The sequence below is a fragment of the Lissotriton vulgaris genome, chromosome 10, assembly GCF_964263255.1.
Source record: "Lissotriton vulgaris chromosome 10, aLisVul1.2, whole genome shotgun sequence".
In the NCBI taxonomy this organism is placed as follows: domain Eukaryota; kingdom Metazoa; phylum Chordata; class Amphibia; order Caudata; family Salamandridae; genus Lissotriton; species Lissotriton vulgaris.
In genome coordinates this window covers 173,262,097-173,284,161 of record NC_141698.1, presented here as the reverse complement: position 1 = coordinate 173,284,161, position 22,065 = coordinate 173,262,097, and the positions used below count along the sequence as shown (strand labels likewise).

Genomic DNA, 22,065 nt, shown 5'->3' with positions numbered 1-22,065 from the left:
GGCTTGTTTTATAACACATATCAATACCCAACCCATTAGGTGGACATATTGGCGCAAGGGACATTTACTGTAGTAGAAATTAGCAGCTACTACTAGTCTACATTTATTATGCTTTATAGGCTATAGAAACAGGAAAGTGTGTAACCAACTATGTGTCTGGCACAACTCATCATAGAATTACTCAACACTTCTGTGGTTACCAGGGTGGGATACCTAACTAGGAGGAGTATATAATAGTATCCTGACCCCTAAGTAGATGCAGTTATAACTATAGACATTATTATGTGACTATATTGAAAAGTAATCTGGTGTGTACTAGAAATATAAGTACTTATTAGTGCTGTTTACTAGCAACTTTAGAAAAGGAGATTACCTCTGCTTCTCGTTGTTAGAACTGTTGGCAATAGTCACATATGGCATTTAATATGTACAGAGTATGACTATGATCACACTAAAATATGAATTTTGTGGGTTAATGTGTTAATCTCATAGTGTGTACCAGACAGACATTATGATTTACAATACTGCAGGTTTTGCACAGTTGTAGCGTATTTTGCACATTTCTACGAAATGTGCACTATTACATGTTTATATTGCGATATTTGCACAACTTTGGCGTAATTTGCACATATTTTAATTGTTTGCGCTATGTTAACAGGTTGGCGCTGTTTCCTGATTCTTTTACTTGCCTAGGCTATGGTATAGATCTCAACACTATTTGATGCAATATTTTAAGCATTATGTGGCAATCTGTTTTCTATGTCCATTGGCCTGGTGGTCATGTGCTATGCACTGTTGCACATTAAATGTTGGGGCTTGTTTGTACAACGTCATGTGATCAAGGGCTCCTTGGGCCCGAAACGTGTCACGGCAGTACACGGTACACTGAAGAAATAAACTAATGCAAATTGTTTACCTGAGTCCGTTTTCGTTTGTCCAGAAGATTGGCTGTGGAGACGAAGTTCTTGCTATATATGTATATATATATATATATCTATATCTACACACACACACACATATATATATATATACATATATGTATATACACATATATATATATATACACATATACATATATATACACTAGCAGCCCGTCCCGGCGTTGTCCGGGTATGAATTGCTGCCGGCCAGTAGTATATTGTTTTGTAGGATTTCGTTTTGATAGCATTTTTTATATGTGACAGGCCTGTGAAACGCTCCGATTCACAGTGCACTGCTGATGCACTTAAGAGTGCGCGTTCAGTAGTGTGTGAACTCGAGATTCCCTACTTTATTTTTCCTTGCAATATTATATAGCATGAACTCGACAACATGGCATGAGCACAATTTACATTACAGAAGAGCACTTTCATTTTTGGTAGGCACGGGGAGACAAAGCGATTTGCCTGGAATCACAGGATGTTGAGCTGATGCCGAGATTCGAACGTAGCTCCCCAGCTCTAAAGTTCGCAATTCTAGAACTTGTGGCGGGATGTGTGTCTAAAAGTGTATGTCGTGCTGGCCATCAATGAGAGAGACCTGTGCATTTTTCAAAAGGGTGGTGAAAAAATATGAGTATGTTGCTGGAGATGTGGGCCGCCGTGTCACCAATGTACTTACCGGGGGAGGGTAAACACCCATTACTCCGCAACTTTCTTTCCGCATACCATCACTCCGCATACTTTCATTACGAAACTACCATGACTCCGCAATGCCATTATAACGCATGGCATTACATTTTATATGCTTTTACCACACATACATTTACAACGAAATTCGTTGTAAATGCATGAGTGGTAAAAGCATGTTTTTTTTAAATGTTTGGATAAGGTAAGTATGGGTATAGGGGTATTTGTTTTGGGGTACTGAGGTATATGTTTTGGGGTGTTTGGGTATTTTAAGGGTTCAGATATAGTTTTGGGTTATGGGGTATAGGGGTAGTTTTATGGTTTAGGGATAGGTATGGGTTTTGGGGTACAGGGGTATTTTTAGGGTTCAGGACTAGGTTTGGGGTATAGGGGTATTTTTAAGGTTCAGGGGTAGGTTTGGGATTTGGGGTACAGGGGTATTTTAAGGGTTCAGGGCTAGGTTTGGGTTTTGGGGTACAGGGGTATTTTTAGGGTTCAGGGCTAGGTTTGGGTTTTGGGGGTACAGGGGTATTTTAGGGTTCAGGGGTAGGTTTGGGTTTTGGGGTACAGGGTTATTTTTAGGGTTCAGGGCTAGGTTTGGCTTTTAGGGTACAGGGGTATTTTTAGGGTTTAGGGGTAGGTTTGGGTTTTGGAGTACAAGGGTATTTTAAGGGTTCAGGGCTAGGTTTGGGTTTTGGGGTACAGGGGTATTTTAGGGTTCAGGGGTAGGTTTGGGTTTTGGGGTACAGGGTTATTTTTAGGGTTCAGGGCTAGGTTTGGCTTTTAGGGTACAGGGGTATTTTTAGGGTTTAGGGGTAGGTTTGGGTTTTGGAGTACAAGGGTATTTTAAGGGTTCAGGGCTAGGTTTGGGTTTTGGGGTACAGGGGTATTTTTAGGGTTTAGGGATAGGTTTGGGTTTTGGGGTACAGGGTATATTTATAGGGTTAAGATGGGTTAGTGTTTAAGGGTGTTGGGGTATTTTAAGGAGTAAGGGTGGGTTATGATTATGGGGTGCAGGGTGTAGGAGAGTAGGGTCTGCAATCCTATGATCACCCAGATTGTTTGCTTTTGTTTCACTGGTTTACGACTTTCTCTGGCTGTGGGCCTGCTAATCAGACCCACAGCCTGGCTGTTCTCTTTCTAAATTACGATATGTACCCTAGGTGCATTTGCCAATTGGTACTGGGCCACCTTATCAGACCCCGTAACGCAGGGCATAGGTGTACCCAGGGCCGCCAGGGGCTGCAGCATGTATTATGCCACCCCTGGCTGGCCTCCTAACTTTGACACAACTGGCTGCATGACAGCTGGGGCGAAGTCGTGTAATCACACTTTGCTTTAGGTATAGTAGCTCTATATCTAACCATACAATGGACACCCGAGTTCCTATCAGTCACTCCTATGGCAGGCCTTAACAATCCTGAAGGCAGAGTGCGTGGGCTCGTGTGAGCTAGGTTCAGGCCCGAGCCGAGCCCGGTTGCAGCTTGCGGAATCAAGACCCAATAGCTGTTCCATGATAACGCGCACCATATCGGTAACTCCGGTGTCGCGCTATCAAGGCATGTCGAGTAAGGTGTCATACGAATCGGGGTGCTCCCCTCTCACCAATTCTGGCGATGAGGTTAGCATCCCACCCTTCTAGAGGGACACGACATGTACGTAACTGTGAACCCCGGTTAAAGTTAACTGAAGCCTCAGCTCCACAAAATGGATGCTGCCACCACAGACACGAGTCTGACCTCCTGCTGCTGGGAGTCCTTCCAGCGAGGAGCACTTGGACAAAGGGTTTCCTGTCGAGGGCGGTGTTCGCACCGTCCCAGACAGGGTTTGTGTATTCTGGGTAGGTAGGGCTTTGGCGAGAAGGTGACTGCGGAGTGGCACCCCGGTGCTCACTGCGCATCTGCCGGTTAGAACCAGTTCCAGGGGCGACAGCCCTGGCCTGGGGAAAGCCCGGCAGGGGAGAGGGGTGTAACTACCCCCTTCCTGGTCCCACCCTTAGGGCAGGACCTAGTCATGTACCCACCCCTTTCTTTAGAATAAAGACCGGAGCGGGGACCCTTCCAAATTAGATCATCTTTGATTCAAGAACTACTTTCTACGAAAGGACATTCAAGACTCTTCTCAAGATTTCTCCCTTGTGACTAAGGAGTAGTCACCCTGCATCAGCGGGCACCAACTAAGAACTCTGCGGTTTGCTGTAAGTCCTTCCTCAAGGAATCCGACGGCCCAGCTCGACGAGAACCGGCTTCCCTGGCACCTCTGACCTCTACCCTCGTCATCAGCTCAGCTGTGATCTGTGGGTGCGACGAGACCTCGAGGGACCGGCCATCATCAGAACCTGCACGCTCTTAAAAACCAGCACGACCATCGAGGTAACTCTCTGGTGAGTGCTCTGGGGTCCGAGAAGCCCCGACCCTGAGCCGCTCCAGCACCGAAGTGCAGTCTCCCAGCATCTCCACGATCTGCGTGGGGCCCTTCTGCTCGCTGCTCAGCCTGTTGTCTGGTCACTAGCCGCTGGCTTGTGCCCTTCTGTGACGACATCCGAGAATCATCACTGCTGGTCTGGTTGCTCCAGACTGGCCCTTGCTTCCATCTTTGCGAGAAGCACCCCGGACCCTCCTGGTCCACACAAGACGCCATCTTAGGCCCACCACGTGGCCCTGAGATCTGCCAAGGCTTGTTGCCCCATCCTGGGCCCAGCGACGCCGACAGCATCATCCTTCGTGGGACAGCTCGCACCTCCACCGTGGTCGCCGACAACGCCTCCTGGTCCGTGAGACTGCAGAGCCTAGCGTCGCCCACTCACCTGGTCGAGGTGACGGCCAACCGGTGCCTTCCTGGTACCCTCTGACTACTGGCTAGTAGTACGAACTTGGTCCCCTCTGCTTTCAGGTTTCATCAATCTCCGATCCAGGCTTGGATCTCTACGAACTATTCAGCACTGGTCGCCGGCCAGCAACTCCTTTCTTCCGGCTCCTGGCTCGTCAGCGAAGACCCCGACGCCTGTAAGACTGGTGCCGCCGCAGCCCTCGTGGCTAGGTAACTCGGCATTTCGGTGCCTGCATAGCCTCCTTACTCTAGGGTCCCGAGTCCCTCGCTTCCGACTTGCCTTATCGGGTCCGCCCGAGACCTTAACCTTTCCGTGTCCTCGGACACTTGTTTTAATTGTGCACTTGAAGTATTTGCTAAAGAGATTTGGTTTGTGCTTAGTACCCTGTCCTCATAAAGAGTACAGGGCTGTTGTGATTCTTAATAAATATACTGTTTATTTTCATAACACTTGTGTGGTGTCCTTTCACTGGGTGTTCAAGGGGTACATGTGTGGTAAACAGCTGGCTTAACGCGCCCTCTCGAGTCTTTAGCCTTAGACTGCTCGTATCCACGCTACTAGGATAGCTGGTCTATAGGTTGACTTACAACCAAACACCATAAGGGACGTTGGAACGATACATAGCGGTCGCTAGAATAGCGAACGTTGCATATCGGGCCAACTTCTCACACAGGGGTATTTAAAGGGAGCAGGGTGGGATTAGCACAAGATATGAGACATGGCATGAAGGGCGGAACGTACCACACGCCCCCAGTGTTTGTCACGCCCTCAGCACACGCCCACAGCACAACGCAGACACGCCTACAAGGGACTACTTTGCTGGCACGGTTCTTTTACCTTTTAAATGTATATGGTGGGCGTCTGCATAGCCTATGTCCTTCTGCTGCAACTGCTCTTTCCAACGCTGTATTGGGTGTTGTGATTGGTGCTGTGGTTCCTGAGATTACCCGCCTCAAAGGTTTGGGCTCTCTCTTTATTATATTAGTATGGATACATATATATATACACTTTTGTGTTAGACTGGGCGCTGAAATTAACCGATAAAAAGAAGTTGCTGTGTGCGGCGTCCTTTGTGCAAAAAACTGTCTTTTTGGCCATTGGGCTGGGCCAACGCCAGCACCCGCTGTGGAGCGATCCTGTGAGCAGACCACATTGTTTGAAAATAAATAAATAAATAAATAAAATAAAAATATATACACATATATACATATACATATATATATATATATATACACACACATATATACATATATATACACACATATATACACACGTATATATATATATATACATATATATACACATATATATAATATATATATCACACACATATATATATATATATATCACACACACACACACACATATATATATATATATATATATATATATATATATATATATATATATATATATATATATATATGCAGTGCTTAATATGTATTGATTACCACTCATGAGTTTGGGGAAGGGGCATAACTAACGAAATTCAACGCCTCGAATGGGTCATTATGCCCATCCCACAAAATGGTAATAATCGGCATATTATGCTCTGCATATACACTAAATGCTTTGGCATTTTTTCATATGTTTTTGTTTTAAAACATTTTTATTCAAAACTAAGGTGCAAGGTGCCATGCAATTTGTACAGCGAAGTAAAATCATATAGAAGAGGCTCCTTGTTAATTAGCAGTTGTTTTGCTGTGGAAAGTCCCTGGAGCAGGCAATATTTGACATAGTAAACTGTTTTGTTTTTTCCAAATGTTGGTTTCATTGCGCTATTGTAATATCATGGACTTTGATCTCTGCACTGTTGTAATAAAGGTGTGCATTTGCCTTTAAAGTATTGTTACTCAAAATAACATTACTGCGCCACATTTATTGCTCTGGCTAGGCATACATATGCCTAACATTAAAATTCGATTTTTCCACCCATATTCAAATTTTCAAGTGAAATACCTTATATGGAATATAAATACGGTTGGCAATCTAGTCATGGACACATGTCTCTGACAATTAGAAATGTACTATTGCTGACATCATTACTCAGAGACCCAATGTTGTTACTGTGGAACATTTTTAGCTGAGTGGAATCCTTGAGGTGACGTTATTTAAAGCCCGGTATCTACAATCTTTCCAGGCCTCTCTAAAGCCCGCTTTCTCTTTTCAACTGCACTGAGGATCTTCTTCCTTGGACCCAGCTGAATATTTATGCTTTGCAGGTCAACATCAGTACAAAGCATAAGGGCATCTAAGTCAATTTTCTCTCTCATTAGAACGGGAACAAGATCATGCAGATTCTGAGATGCCAGAAACACCAAAAGAGGGGCGGTCTCCACCTCATTGTCATCCCAGCCACTGTCTTCCTCATTCCAAGGTAACTCAATGTCATTGTCAGCATCAAGTTCACTTGCCGTTCCATCATCTTCAGGCTGGAATAATTCACTGGAGATCTTGAACCCCATGTCTTCTCTATTGTATGATGATTCTTCTAGACCCGCATTGAGCCCTACTGCAAGATTCCGCCTGAAAACAATATTTCCAAGTCCTGGGCGGTTAAAAACTGACTGCTGCTCATCCTGACCCTTTCCTTCCCCGAGGCTGGTTTTCTCATTAAAGTCTTCCGAAATCTCATCCTCTTGTTTTTCAATGAATACATCTAATGCTCTTGTCCGGCCTGAACTGCTGTTCTCAGTCATGAAGATAACATTACTTGCTGTGTTCCTGTCTACTGTGTTTTTTTCTTTCCTTTTCAGCTTTGTCCGCAAAGTCTCTGTCAAGGTTAGGGAACCCGGCGAAACAGAAGCAGCAGAATGTTGGGAAGTGACTGTTCCCTTCCATGACGACAGAGATCCAAACTTGTCCTTGTTATAGTTTTTGGTCATCTCACTTTGATGCCTCGCTTGAACTTTTTCACACTCTTTGATTTGCCGTTTGGCATCTTTTTTGGCCTGCTCTTTGAGTCTGGCAACTTTCTTGGGGTTCATTGTATTTTGGTTGGTGGCTGCTCTGTCTAGGATGATAACACATTCATTTCGGTCTCTGCTGACAGCCGCATCAAGCGGAGTACGAAGGTCATTGTCCAGCGCAAAAATGTTGGCCCCAAAATTCACCAAGAAGGACACGCAGTGAATGTGTCCATTGGCAGCCGCATGGTGCAGTGACGTGTTTCCCCATATGTCACATTTATCAGGATTACCACTGCAAAAACAAGAACACAATATTTATTACTTGGGCTTTACTGCAGAAGAAGATTGATTAAACTAGCGTGATCAGGCTTTGCCCCATTTCCTAATGCCAAAGAAAAGCAGTTGAAAGCAAGGGTCAAATGCTATACCCTGAAACGCCACATGTAACGTGCTTAACCTGTGGCACACATCTTACATGTCTAACCACAGTGTTGGTGTCTACATGTAGGAATTTGTTACTGGAGGGTATACCTCCAGCTCACAACTCACGTTTGACAGCACAAACCGTCCTTTGCACCACAGCGCAAGGCTTTGCATCTCACAGAATAGTCACATGTAGTGGAACACCAGTGATAACATTATCAACAATGCAGCTTTTATGAAAACCTAGTGCTTTCCTAATTTTTGATATATGGTAAGTAATTTTTTTTACCTGAAAATTTGGTCACTTGGTGATTAAAAGTATGACATGGTCAGTTATAAAATTATTTCTTTGTACCTCCACAACGCAGGATTATAACAACAAGCATTTGCAATGCAATAGGTCTCGCATTATTAAAGTTTGAGCTATTGGCATTGCTAATAATAATGCAACACCAATAGCTCAAACTTTAGTAATGCGAGACCTATTGCATTACAAATGCGTGTTACTTTAGAGAGTGTGCTGTTATGGCCAGAACGGCTGACTTTGGAACTAGAGTCCGAGTCCTGGCGTCGCCTACAGATCCTGTGATTTTGGGTAAATCACTTACTCCCCTGTGCCTAAAAAAGAATCTAGCCTTGTGTAATGTAACTCATGCTGCACTTGGGCATGCTGTGGTGGGAGGCGGGAGGGGTCTGCAGGCACTACAGAAGGCGCTGGGGCAGGCTGTGGCGGGAGGCGTCTGTAGGCACTGCCGATGGCGCTTTGGCAGGCTGTGGTGGGAGACGGGGGGGATATGCCGGCACTGCCGATAGCGCTTGGGCAGGCTGTGGTGGGTGGCAGCTGCAGGCACCGCCGATCTTCTGTAAATATAGGCGCTTGGGCAGGCTGTAGTGGAAGGCGGGAGGGGCCTGCAGGCACTGCTGATGGCGCTTGGGCAGGCTGTGGTGGGAGGCGGGAGGGGTCTGCAGGCACCGCCGATGGCGCTTGGGCAGGCTGTGGTGGGAGACGGGAGGGGTCTGCAGGCACCGCCGATGGCGCTTGGGCAGGCTGTGGTGGGAGGCGGGAGGGGTCTGCAGGTACTGCTGATGGCGCTTGGGCAGGCTGTGGTGGGAGGGGTCTGCAGGCACCGCCGATGGCGCTTGGGCAGGCTGTGGTGAGAGGAGGAAGGGGTCTGCAGGCACTGCCAAAATAGCTTCTTACGGATGAAAATATACAGAACTTACCAATACCATTTTTAGCCAAAAATCAAATTGGTAGTATTTAGGAGAGAAGTTTTGAAAAATAAGCCACTAACGAATAAAATTTTTTTTAAAAGTACTTGCAAAGTGTACAATGAGTCAATGCCATTTATAAGGTAACCAAAACTTCAACATTAAAAGAAATCCATAGTGCTTAATTTGCAAAAGAAAAACTGACAGCGCACAAAGTTTTGACCAGAAACCCACGGCTTGTGCTATCGAAGGTCGTGATTTGGAATACCAAACCTGCATAGTCTCCATTCCACTTTAACACACCAGACATAACATGCCTCTATCTCGCAGGTTAATTTGATCTCTTCTTTCGGCCTTTGTCACTTTTTTCTCGTCTTTCTCTTCCTCCTTTCCCGTTTTTGTGTTTTTCACTTTTTTGGCTGGATCAAAGTCCGATGAAGGGACCACCAGCACAAATTAAGCATTGCTATTAAGTGTTCACTAAATTAAAGTAACTGTGAAATTACCCAAGTATAGGGTCAAATAAAAAATGAACCACAAAATCAGATTCCCTTAGAATCGAAGTCGGTTCCTATCTCATGTCACAGAAAACGCCAAAACACAGTCAGTGTGAGCACTGCTAGATTACAATTTGCTACTAATAAAATAAGTAAAATCATTAAAAACCAACCACGTAAATAATTAATTCTTCAGAAACAGAATTCAATAAGAATTTGTGATTTGTTCGAAAATAGTTGCATTGGAACACCAAGTTACAGATAAGCCTTTGTCTAACATTAAACAGGAAATGAGAAATAATCTACCCACTTTTGAAGAATAAAGAAGGACAACTTGTACTGCATAGTTGCCAGGAAGGGCTTATTTGACGAGAAATAGAAAAGTGGCCGTCCAAGATACACAATCCAGCTCCTGGCCATTTTGTGCTTCTCACAGAGGTCTATGAGTTATTAACGAGTACGCACCTTCCCCCTGCACATGACAGGGCACAAAGACAAAGGCATGAAAACAGCCTGGGAATGGGAGTACAAAGGAAACGTGCTCCGACAAATAAGGCAGCTTTGGAAACCAGCCCAGCATCCCTGGGCATCACTTGTGAAGTTTAGCGTGCTAGCCATCTTCGTCACCGTCCTAGTATTTCGCAGCATTAGCCAACCCCATTCACTCGTTTCTTTGTTTCCTCCGTGAAGTGTAGTAACTGTGCTGCTTCCATTAAGGTCACTTAATGTGGGAGAGACGCAGCCTTACAGTCATTCAGATCGCCTGCTCCCAATCACTGACTCAGATGTGGGTAGTGCGAGGCTGGCGTCTGCCAGATGCATTTATGCGAGGTACTTGCCCATTTGAAAGCTACCATTGGATACTTCAAATGACAAGAAAAGGGGTGTGGGGGAGGAGTGCAGAAAGCTTTCTGGATCACTGCCAAAGCGCTCTTGTGACGCGGTTTCCAATCCCGCAATCTTGTTAGGCATTCCGCAGGCTACGATAAAGCACGGAGGAGGACGGACAGGCAAGCAAGCAGCCTCTGACGACCCCATACTTACTGTACACACTTAAAGCGTGCAGGAGTAAAACCCGCTTGAAATACGCCACATCACCTACAACCATGCTGTAGCCTGCTGCACTGGCGCACTCATCAATGACAGACCTGACAGGCTCTCAAATCTACAGGGAGGAAAGAACAAGGAGAAATAAATATATTTCTCCTTGTTGTGCCTCCGCTGGGAAGGGGTACAATTCTGCCACATTCCCCGGAGTCCCGGTGTTGGTAAACATGGGAATGCATGGGTGTATGCGTGAGAACACCCAAGTAGTGGGGATATCTCGTGCCATTCGCTTACACCCTTTGATCACCCCTCCCCCAGTGAGACGCTTACAAGTGAATGGTGTCCACTGCGTAGCTTTTTTATTTGACCAAAACACCATTTTATTTGTGGGTAAACCTTCCACATTGACCATTTTATTAAATTCACACTTAAATGCGCCACAGGTTAACATGTTTTTACAATTCGGCATCTCTGGAGGCGTGTTGTACCAGTAGGACACAACACCATCCCCCTTTTCCAAGCACCGGCTACTCTGGTAGGGCCAGAGAGTCCAGGACCACCAGCAGGACGGCCCCTTCGCCCACCAGCCCAGAGCCGCCATAACTGCCTCCCTGCTGCAGGGTCATCCATTTTCCGCCCAAAAAGAGTCCCCCGGCCTTTTCTCTTAGCCCGCCACTCAACTATTAAACTTAGGGATGGGTGGGTGGGCGGGTAACTGTTGCTCTGGCTGAGCCTTTCCGGCGATCCCCAGAGGCGAGAGACAAAGAGGGCTACTCCGTGGGGAGCCGCATTTTCATCATCTTGGGAAGAGGGCTCGCAGACGCCCTCCCAGGCATCTCATGTTACTTCGAGACCCTCCCCATGACTAGACCTGGAGAAACTAAACCATTTTACCAGGCCCAGAATTCCCACTAAAGGCCCCCCTCCCCTAGGCGCGGGGGTGCCTGTCATTCCACCCATATAAAGCCCCCACCACACAGAGTCATGCAAGGCAGAAACCTGCTTTGCATTACTTCAGATGTACCTTGCAAGGCATGCAATGTGGCTTTGCGTAAAATTGGTAAATCTCATTCTAGCTTTTGCGCCACCCTGCGTCCCCTGGCGTGGCACAATGACTTTTTTTTTTTTTTATTTATTTTTTTATTTTTTTTTAAATATATTTTTATTGCAGGAATCAGTAAATCAATACAGTAGCGACCATCATTGTATCATAAGCAACATATACAGAATAAAGCCCACCGACCCCCCTCCGTCAAGTCTGTACACAGCCAACTAGCCCATAACCCTAGGGTTGGGCGGCGAAATGCAACAGGGGTCAGTAGAATGCTGGAGCTGGTCCGGATAACACACTGTCCGTCATCTGCTTTTCTAAACAAACCCAAAACCCCCAGAATAACCCCCCCCCTCGAAATACCCGTTTAACTGTGAAACCCCCCCTCCCCCCCCCCCCACCATCAGCGCCAGGGAGCTTATCAACAGAGGATCCACTACTTGACCCACGGGGAAGGTAATAGTACTGTCAATGCTGACGTTCATCGGGACTCGGGGCGAGTCGCTTCTTCACTTTCGGAGTCGCTGGGGGCACAATAATCCCTGAGGGCCTGCACCAGCGTTTCCCACTCCAACGCGGCCTCCTGCGCCTTCTCATTACCCTGCCTCCAAGCCAGCTGGTATCTCAGCGCGCTCTCACCCGCCGCCCATTTCAAAAGCTCACTGTGCCATCTGCTACCTGCCGGACCAGCTCGTGCCTTCCAGTTCCTGGTCACCTCTCGCTTAGCAAGTAGGAGCCCCAGGTCGATAAATTTACTGGAGATTTTATTCCGGGGGGTGTGGGGGAACCAGTGCAAGAGCCCTACCGCCACATCGAATGATAAGTGCCTCCCCGTCACCTCCTCCAGAGTCGTCGCTACCTCCTGCCAGTAGGACGTCAGTCCCGGACAGGCCCATAGCATGTGTAGGAGGTCCGCCTCCTGAGCCGGGCACCTAGGACATTCCGCTGAAGCCGTGGCAAAATAACGCCTGATCTTTATCGGGGTCAGGTACGCTCTATGGAGAACATAATAGTGGACCAGTTGGAAACGGGCGCTACGTGTACCCTTCCAGGCACGTCTCACCAACTGGGCCCAGGTCGTCTCCGGGATCTCCCTACCAATGTCCTCTTCCCAGCGGGACTTCAATGTGGTGAGAGGAACCAACCCCTCGGTAATCAACCTGCCGTAGAGGCAAGTGACCGCCTTCACCGTGCCCGCCGACATCATCACGTACTGGCACACCTGAGACAATTGGGGTTCCTCCAGCCCGTTCTGCCAGTGCGCCTGGATCACTCGCACAATGGCCGAGTGCAGCAGAAAGTCGCCCCGGGGGATCCCAAAGCGGTCAATGAGATCCTGAAAGGATAGGAGCGCTCCGTCCTCGTACAGATCCCCGACGAGCTGTAAACCGGAATCCTCCCAGTCCGCCAATCGTGACCAATCCCCCCCGTGGGGGAGGGCCGTCAGCATCCCCAACGGTATTTCAGGCGCATATGGCGTCCGTAGGCGGCCCCTGGCGTGAGCCCGGTTCCAACATAGTCGGATAGTCCGCTCCTCCATCGACAAGTCCCGTAGGACCAAGCGTTGTCGCAGCGCGATAAAGGAGAGGACGTGCCTGGCCATACCCGTCCCTCTACCGTCTTCCGGGCCTCTGAATTCCCTGGCTATCTCCTGGGCGAAGGTCTGGAGTTGCGCCGCCAGATAGTACTTCTCGAAGTCCGGCACAGCAAGCCCCCCCTCGTCCTTCGGCCTCATCAGGGTATTGAGGGCCACCCGCCGCCTGCCCGTTCCCCAGAGGAACCCGACCACCATAGAACGCAAACGACGAAACGTGGCCGGTGGAACCCAGATCGGCAAAGTTCGGAAGTAATACAATAGCCGGGGGAGCGCCACCATTTTGAGCAGGGCGATACGTCCCGCCACTGAGAGCGGTAGCGTGGCCCAGAAGTCCATGCTACCTCGAAGTGCTCGAATACAACGGGCAATGTTCCCATCTAGGAGGTCGGGTTGGTTGTGGTAAACAAATACCCCAAGGTATTTAAAGCAGTCGGGCTCCCATCTGATCTCCCTACTTAGCGCAGGGGCGGGGGCACCCCTGCGCATCGGAAAGAGACAGGTCTTAGACCAATTCACTCGGAGGCCTGAAACCTCTCCGAACTCCGTTAGCGCCAATTCTGCTCCCCGCAAAGCGTCGACCGGATCCTCCAGGAAGAGCAACAGGTCGTCCGCATATAGCGAAACATAATGCGGGCCCGCTGCCGTCCATAAGCCCGTATAGTGGACTCCCGAGCGAAGGTGCATCGCCAGTGGCTCCACCGCTAGTGCAAAAAGAAGCGGGGATAAGGAGCACCCCTGCCGCGTGCCACGCTCCACCGGATATCGCGATGAAATCAAAGGGCCCGATCTAACCCTGGCCGAAGCGGAAGCATAGAGGACCGCAGTCCATTTAACAAATCCCTCCCCGAGGCCGAATCTCCGTAACACCGTGCATAGGTAGTCCCACTCTAGGCTATCAAAAGCCTTCTCCAGGTCCACCGACAAGACTACCGGGGACGGGGCATCCACAAGTGGCTCCCCAAGCAATCGGAACAACCTTCGGATGTTCATAGTCGTATTCCGCCGTGGGATGAAGCCGGCCTGGTCCTCATGTACTAGGGAACTCATATGTCCCAGCAGCCTCGAGGCCAAGATGCTGCTCAATATTTTGTAGTCTACCGTCAGCATTGATAGGGGACGGTAGGACCCCGGGTCAGATGAGTCTCGGCCCGGTTTGAGGAGAGGAACCACCAACGCTTCACACATCGAGCCAGGGAGTCGACCCAACCTCTTCGCCTCCCTGTAGACCACCAGTAACCGAGGGGCCAAGAGGTCAGCGTAAGCTGCATAGAACTCCACCGGAAGGCCATCTAGGCCCGGGGTCTTGTTCCTCGCCATCCGTTTGATGGCCCCGCGGATCTCCCCCAAGTTGATATCAGAGCCCAGGGTTTCCGCTACTTCCTGTCCTACTGTGCGGAGTTCCAGTGGGCGAAGATAGTTATCAAGCTGGTCTGGGTCACGTGCGGAGCGACTGCGGTATAAACTTTCGTAATAATGCCGGAAGCAGCTAAGAATCTCCGGTTGGGTGCATACCTCGGTCCCATCTGCCCTACGCATATTTGTCGTCGTCTGGGACTGGCGCGTAGGGTTGGCCAACCACGCCAGCAACGCACTCGACCTGTCTCCCTCCGCAATAGACCGGACCGTATAGGCCTTATAATCAAAACAGCGGAGCCGCTCGACCTCCACCGCTACCCTCTCCCTCGCCTCTACCGTTTGTGTTTGCAATTCCGGGTATCCGGGGCGGCTAACTTCAAGCTCGCGGAGTGCCCGGTCCGCTGTGTCTAAATCAGCCAGGATAACACGCCTCATGCCCACCTTCTTGGAGAAAAAGTAGCCCCTCACCACTACCTTGAAAGCGTCCCATTCGAACGCCCTAGTACTCGCGGACCCGCCGTTGGACGCAAAATAATCCGAGATTCTCTCCCCTAGGTCCGCCTTGAAGACACTGTCCTCGAGGATCTCGGGGCGCATCTTCCAGGTGGGTACCGCCGGCGTCCCAGGAAACCAGCGAATGTCCAGCAGGAGGGGGTTATGGTCCGAGATGGTCCTCGCTAAGTACTCTAAACGGACCGCTGCCGAAACTAGTTCGGGCGAACCAAGAAAGCCATCTAGCCTGACATGTAGCTCATGGAGGCTCGAGAAGTATGAATAATCCCTAGACGCGGGGTGATGCGCCCTCCAAACGTCTGTCAAACCCCAGCGGGTCTGCCAATCTTGACGACCCTTGGCCGTGCGACGGACCGGGGAATCGGGGAGCGGGGGATGTGAGCGGTCCAAGTCCACATCCACTACAGAGTTAAAGTCTCCCCCTAGCAGGAGGGGCCCGGCGAAAAAGTGGGCCAACGAGCCCGATAACCTGGAAAGGAAGGCAGTCTGGTCCACATTAGGAGCGTACACACAGCAAACGTTTAGGTCCCTCCCTCCTAGAGTGCCTGAGATGGCCACGAAACGCCCCTCTGGGTCCAACACAGTCCTCGTGACCTGGAAGGGGACCCCCGCCCTGATCCATATTAGCGCCCCCCTGGCATAAGCAGAGTACGCCGTGGAAAAAACCTGCCCTCGCCATCTACGCTGAAGCGCCGCCCCTTCCGCCTTTGTCAGATGCGTTTCCTGCAGCAGCGCCATTTGCACTCCCCTACGCACTAAATAAGCATGGACCTTGTGACGCCTGGACATAGTGTGAAGCCCCCTCACGTTCCAAGTAACACATTTCAAGTTAGCAACATCAGCCATTGTCCCAGAGTGTTCTTGCACAGTCTCCCCGTTCGGGTCCCCACAAAGAAGAAGCATCAATCCTCCCAGCGCTGATGGCGGCCATTTTCCCCAACCAAAACCAAACCACCCAAAAACCAACAAAGCCCCCCCCCAACCACCCCAGAACAGGACCCAAACTGCACCATCTAGATCCCATCCAAACCTCGGCGTATATCAACCCCAGAACCCCCACTAGTCCTACGGTCGCCACCGTAGGAAGGCCTTATGGGCCAGGTGCGGGCTGGGCGGAGGCAGCGGGCCCTCGTCGCCCAGGCTACCAGGACTATAGCAAGCCCCCCCCAGTGTCAAAACCTTCCCGGGGCAAGAGCAGAGGCCCCCCAACCCTCTTTCCTTCATAGTCAGCAATAAAGGACGGCAACCGCCTCCCCCCTGCCGGGCCCCCACCCAAAACAAGGCAGCATACCCCGTTACCCTTGTCCATCCAGCAGGTCCTCCACCGATTTCGGTGTGATCACCGGTGTATGGGTACTGTCTGCCACTGAATCCTCCGAGTCCGATGGTGCCCCCTGAGCACCCGGGTTGTCTTCCTCCTCGATGGCTTCGTCTCTTGCTCCCGACAGTTCCGACAGAACTTCCAACACTCCCCTCCGTTCCGATGATGTCTCCGCAGTCGAGGGCCCTCCGGTGCGGCCGCGGCGATTCCTGACCCTCTTGGATCGCCTCCGTTGTTCCGGCTCATCCGCCTGTTGGGTCGAGGAGCCAAAACCATCTTTCCCTGTCCGGTACAGTTCGAGCCAGTCACAGACCTCCTCCGGGGTGTCAAAGAACTGGGTTTTGTCGTCGACAATGACGCGGAGCTTTGCAGGATATAGGAGTGAATATTGAATGCCCTCACTCCTGAGTTCGCGCTTAACCGCTAGGAAGGAGAACCGCTTGCGCTGCGTCTCGTAGGTGTAGTCAGGGAAGATGTTCACCCGACTGTTCGCAACCTGGAACGGGCCATTGTGCCTGGCGGCATTGAGGATCAAGTCCCTGTCCCGAAAATGTAGCAACCGCGCCACCACCGGCCTCGGGGTACGTCCCTGCTGTAGGGGCCGTGCTGGGACTCTGTGGGCCCGTTCTAGAGTGTAGAAGGAGGACAGACCCTCCGGGACCACCGTGTCTCGGAGCCAGGTCTCCAAGTATCGCACCATATCGCCATCCTCGATTTTTTCCGGCAGGCCCACCACTCGGATGTTATTCCTCCTGTTGCGGCCTTCCGCATCCTCCGCCCTCCGTTCGAGGGTCTCGATTCGGGATAAGGCGTCCTTTATCGTCGCAGCTAAGGTTCTCTGCGCCGGTTCCAAAGTTTTCACCGTGCCCTCCACCTCCTTGACCCGGTCTGAGAGTTTGCCATGGTCCGCCCTAAGGAGGCCCAGGCCCGTCGCCACCTGAGCAATGTCCTGTTGGAGGGCCGACCGCGTAGCCTCTTTCGCCTCCAGTACACGGTCGAACTGTTGCTGCAGTGGTGCGCTACCAGACCTTTTCGGGTCCCCATGCTCTTCCTTGTCCTGGGCTTCAGAGTCCGAGGTGGTCTGGTTGGATCCCTTGGCTCCTTTAGGTTTCCCCATGCTGCCAGGGGCTCTCCGTGAGGGTCCCGGAGTAGGCGTCTCCGTGTACAGGTGTCGATCACGACCTTCCCAGGTGTTCGTTCTCACGTCGGGTATGGGTGATCTCCTTCTCCAGAGCCTGTGGAGACTCCGCCGCTTCGGCTCACGCCACCGCCACGGCGTCCGAGGGCACCGACGAGGGGGCGGAGACAACCGTCGCCGGTTCGGGCAGACCCGTTCACCCACTATAGCTCCGGGGTGAGGGCCACCAACTCCCTCGGTTGATCTGTGGCGCCAGAGTGTCGCGCCTCCCATGTAGTTGGACTGGCCGGAAAATCGTAGCTAGTTGCGGAGTCGCGATGTGGTCCACCGCCTGGATCAGAGGGCACCCGCACCCGGTGCCCTCCGGTGCGCGGGCACCCGTCCGGCCGTCCAACCAAGTATGAACCCTATGCAAAAGGTCCAATCCTGTGAATGTCCAATGTCCAGAACAACCGAGGATGGTGAAGCCGGGCGCCAGTCGACACCCGCGACACCTCTTCAACTCAGTAGTTTCGATCAAGGGGACAAAGGAGTCCGGGCGCCATGTTGGGTCGCACTCCGCAACTCCGCAAACTTCGGCATTTCTTCGGAGCAACCCTCGTCCAAACTCCACCAAGGCCCCCGGCAGGGTGTCGTCGCCTCGCTCAGCCGAATGCGGGGTCTGGGGTGCCCCGCAGCCTCCGATTTTCAGGATAATCTCGGGCTTAGTCCCGGAGCCGAGCTCTCAGGCGACCATCGCCATCGGCGCCCAAGCCACGCCCCTCGGCGTGGCACAATGACAACGCAAAACCTTAAAAAATCAGGGCCCAGGGGTTTAGAGGAGGGACTGCATTATAGCTAATAGAGGAAATACATGTTTTGGAGGATGATGCATATTTGAGAAGAAGGTGGCCTTATGGCCACCCCATGGAGGCATGCTGCTGTTTAGGAGGGTAAATATCAGAGGACAGAGAGTGACACTCACCAAATAAAGTAAGTCAACAGGTATGGGGAAGGGATTTTGCCATGACAAATTACATTATTAAAAACCAAATTGCGGCTTAGATATGCAATAACCTTTGTGAATCAGGCCTTCTGTGAGGTCCTGTTGACTTGGCAATGTAGGTTACAGCACCCAGGGTTAGTAGTGTGGTTGGGATTTTCCCAAGACAGAACAATTTTTTTTTTAAAACACTCCACATTCCTTTGATGAGAATATATGGATAGGAGTGAAAAACTACACATTACTAGTATTCGGAAGAAAGGGCTCAGATATCCTACCCTTGGGCGCTAGACAGATCACTAACCGGCCTGTGGTTGCAGTTCCCTCCCCCGGGACAAAGCTGCTAAAAAGAAACAGTGCTAATTTGCATAGTGTGATGATGTACTGCTCGAAGAGCCAGGTCTTGAGGAGCCTTCTGAAGGTGAGCAAGCCTTGAGTCTGCCGTAGATGGATGGGGAGGGTGTTCCAGGTCTTGGCGGCGAGGAAGGAGAAGGATCTTACGCCGGAGGTTGTACGTTGGATGCGTGGGACGGCGGCAAGGCTGGCGGAGCGGAGTTGGCGAAGGGGGGTGTAGAAGTTGAGTCTGTCGTTCAGGTAGGCTGGTCCGGTGTTGTGGAGTGCTTTGTGTGCGTGGGTGAGGAGCTTGAAGGTGATCCTCTTGTTGACGGGGAGCCAGTGTAGGTCTTTTAGGTGGGAGGTGATGTGGTTGCGGCGGGGGACGTTGAGGATCAGTCGGGCGGAGGCGTTTTGGATGCGTTGTAGTCGTTGCAGGTGTTTGGCCAGGATTCCTGTGTAGAGTGCATTGCCGTAGTCCAGCCTGCTGCTGATGAGGGCTTGGGTCACCGTTTTCTGGTTTCGGGCGGGATCCACTTGTAGATCATGTGAAGCATGCGGAGGGTGTTGTAGCAGGAGTTGGTGTTGACCTGCTTTGACATGGAGAGGGAGGAGTCAAGGATGAATCCTAGGTTGCGTGCGTAGTCTGTGGGTGTTGGAGGTGCTCCCAGAGTGGTCGGCCACCAGGAGTCATCCCACGCAGAGGGGGTGGGGCAGAGGATGAGGACTTCCGTCTTGCCTGAGTTCAGTTTCAGGCCTCTGTTCCCCATCCACTCTGCGAAGGCCTTCATTCCCTCTTGGAGGTTTGTTTTGGCGGTGTGTGGGTCCTTGGTGAGGGAGAGGATGAGCTGGGTGTCGTCGGCGTAGGAGATGATGTTCAAGTCGTGCTGGTGGGCCACTTGTGCGAGGGGGGCCATGTAGACATTGAACAGGGTCGGGCTGAGGGATGAGCCCTGGGGTACGCCGCAGATGATGTCGGTGGCTTCGGATCGGAAGGGTGGGAGGCAGACTCGCTGGGTTCTGCCGGAGAGGAAGGACGTGGTCCAGTCTAGGGCCTTCTTCTGGATTCCGGCTTCTTGGGGGCGTGTTCTTAGTGTGCGGATGCAGACTGTGTCGAAGGTGGCTGATAGGTCCAGGAGGACGAGGGCTGAAGTTTCGCTGTTGTCTAGTTGGCGTCTGATGTCGTCTGTGGGTGCGATGAGGGCTGTCTCAGTGCTGTGGTTATGTCTGAATCCGGACTGCGATGGGTCTAGGATGTTGTTGTCCTCGAGGTGGCGGGTCAGCTGTATGTTGGCGATTTTCTCGATGACCTTCGCCGGGATTGGAAGCAGGGAGATGGGCCGGAAGTTCTTGAGGTTCTTGGGGTCCGCCTTGGGCTTCTTGAGGAGGGCGTTGATTTTGGCATGCTTCCAGCTTTCCAGGAATGTTGCTGTGTCAAAGGAGATGTTGAGGACCTTCCGTCGTTGGGGTGCGATGGTTCGTCAGCTTTGTTGAAAACGTGGTGTGGGCATGGGTCTGACGGAGATCCTGAGTGGATGGAGTTCATGACCTTGCGTGTTGCGTCGTCGTTGACGTGGGACCAGGAGGTCAGCTGGTTGGTGCAGTTGGCGTTAGGGGAGGGGTCTGTTGTGGTCTGGCGGATGAGGTGTTGAAGCTGTCGTGGATGTCGGCGACCTTGCGATGGAAGAAGGTGGACAGTGAGTCGCACAGGTCTTGCGCGGGCGTGACGTCGTTGGTGTTGGCACTGGGGTTGGAGAGTTCCTTCACTATGTTGAAAAGCTCTTTGCTGTCGTTTGCGTGGTTATCCAGGTGGGCTTTGAAGGACGATCTCTTGGCTGTTCTGATGAGGTGGTGATGTCTGCGGATGGCGTCCTTGTGGGCTGCGTGGCTGTCTGGTGTGTGGTTGTGGCAGCCTTTTTTCTCCAGCTTCCGGCATGTACGTTTTGAGGTCTGGAGCTCTTCGGTGAACTAGGCGGCTTTCTTGCTGGGGTGGTTGGTGAATGGTTTCTTGAGCAGGGCAAGGGTGTTGGCGCAGTCATCGATCCACTGTCTGAAGTTACGGGCGGTGGCGTCTGTGTCGGTGGGGTCGGTGGGCTGGTTCTGGGCGAGGGTGGAGGTCAGTTGGTCCTCGGTGACTTTGCTCCAGCAGCGGCGAGGCAGCTGTTCTGTGCGATGGTGCGTGGTTGGTTTCTTGAAGGTGAAGTGGATGCAGCGGTGGTCGGTCCAGTGGAGTTCGGTGGTGTGGTTGAAGGCGATGTGGGTGCTCAAGGAGAAGACGGGGTCGAGCGTGAGGCCAGCGGCGTGGGTGGGTTCAGTGACGAGTTGTTGGAGGCCGAGGTTGGCGAGATTGTCGATCAGGGTGGCGGAGTTGGTGTCGTTGTTGTTCTCGAGGTGGAAGTTCAGGTCCCCGAGGAGGATGTAGTCTGTGGAGGCGAGTGCGTGGGAGCTGGCGAGGTCGGCGATGGAGTCGCTGAAGAGGGCTCGGGGTCCGGGGGGTCTGTAGATGAGTGTTCCTCTGAGGGTGGTGTTGGGGTCGGGGTCGGTGTGGATATGGAAGTGAAGGTGTTGGGCGGCGTTGAGGGAGTCGTCTGCAAGGGTGTGGATCTGGAGGGTGGATTTGTGGACGATGGCAATTCCTCCTCCAATTCCGTTGGTGCGGTCTCTGCGGGAGATATTGAAGCCATATGGGATGGCTATGGCGATGTCAGGTGCCGAGGAGTCGTTCCACCAGATCTCGGTCAGGAAGGCAACGTCTGGGGCTAAGGTGTCGAGCAGGTCCCGGAGCTCGATGGCGTGTTTACGTGCGTAGCGGGTGTTGAGGAATATGCAGCGGAGGTGGTTGGGTCCGGTTCTTGGAGTGGTCCTGTCGTATGTGAAGTTGCAGGTGTGGCAGGTGAAGGGTCCGTGGGTGCATTTCGGGCGGCCTGGAAGCAGCGGTGGTCTCGGCCGGTGCTGAGAGCGTGGAGGGTGTTCAGCAGCAGGGGGGTGACCTGGCCTGCAAGCAGGGTCAGGGATCACTCCTGCTGTCGAGCAGCGGCCGCCATTTAAGGCGAGGAGGCGAAGCAGGGAGGCGAGAGCGGGGAGGTGAGGGGCCGTGGCCGCAGGGGGCAGCGGCAGAAATGAGCGGGATACAAAAGGTGTTGGACTTGGCCCTTATGGCAGGTTCACCCCCAGACTTTTTGCTTGTAATGGTGACCTGGTGATGGTGATTTTTGGGCTCTGCATACTTTCACTGTGTCCCAGTGGAAA

The 22,065-nt window shown here is 51.5% G+C and overlaps 1 protein-coding gene across 1 annotated transcript in view; it reads right to left on the bottom strand.

The window, feature by feature from the left end:
* Positions 1-6,027: 6,027 nt before the first annotated feature.
* The window catches only part of ANKS4B (ankyrin repeat and sterile alpha motif domain containing 4B), a 28,110-nt gene continuing 12,072 nt past the window's right edge, over positions 6,028-22,065 (bottom strand). Inside the window, exon 2 of the mRNA XM_086940812.1 lies at positions 6,028-7,638. Within this exon, the coding sequence (XP_086796938.1) occupies positions 6,549-7,638 (1,090 nt within the window). The 3' untranslated portion in view covers positions 6,028-6,548. The remainder of the gene's footprint in view (positions 7,639-22,065) is intronic.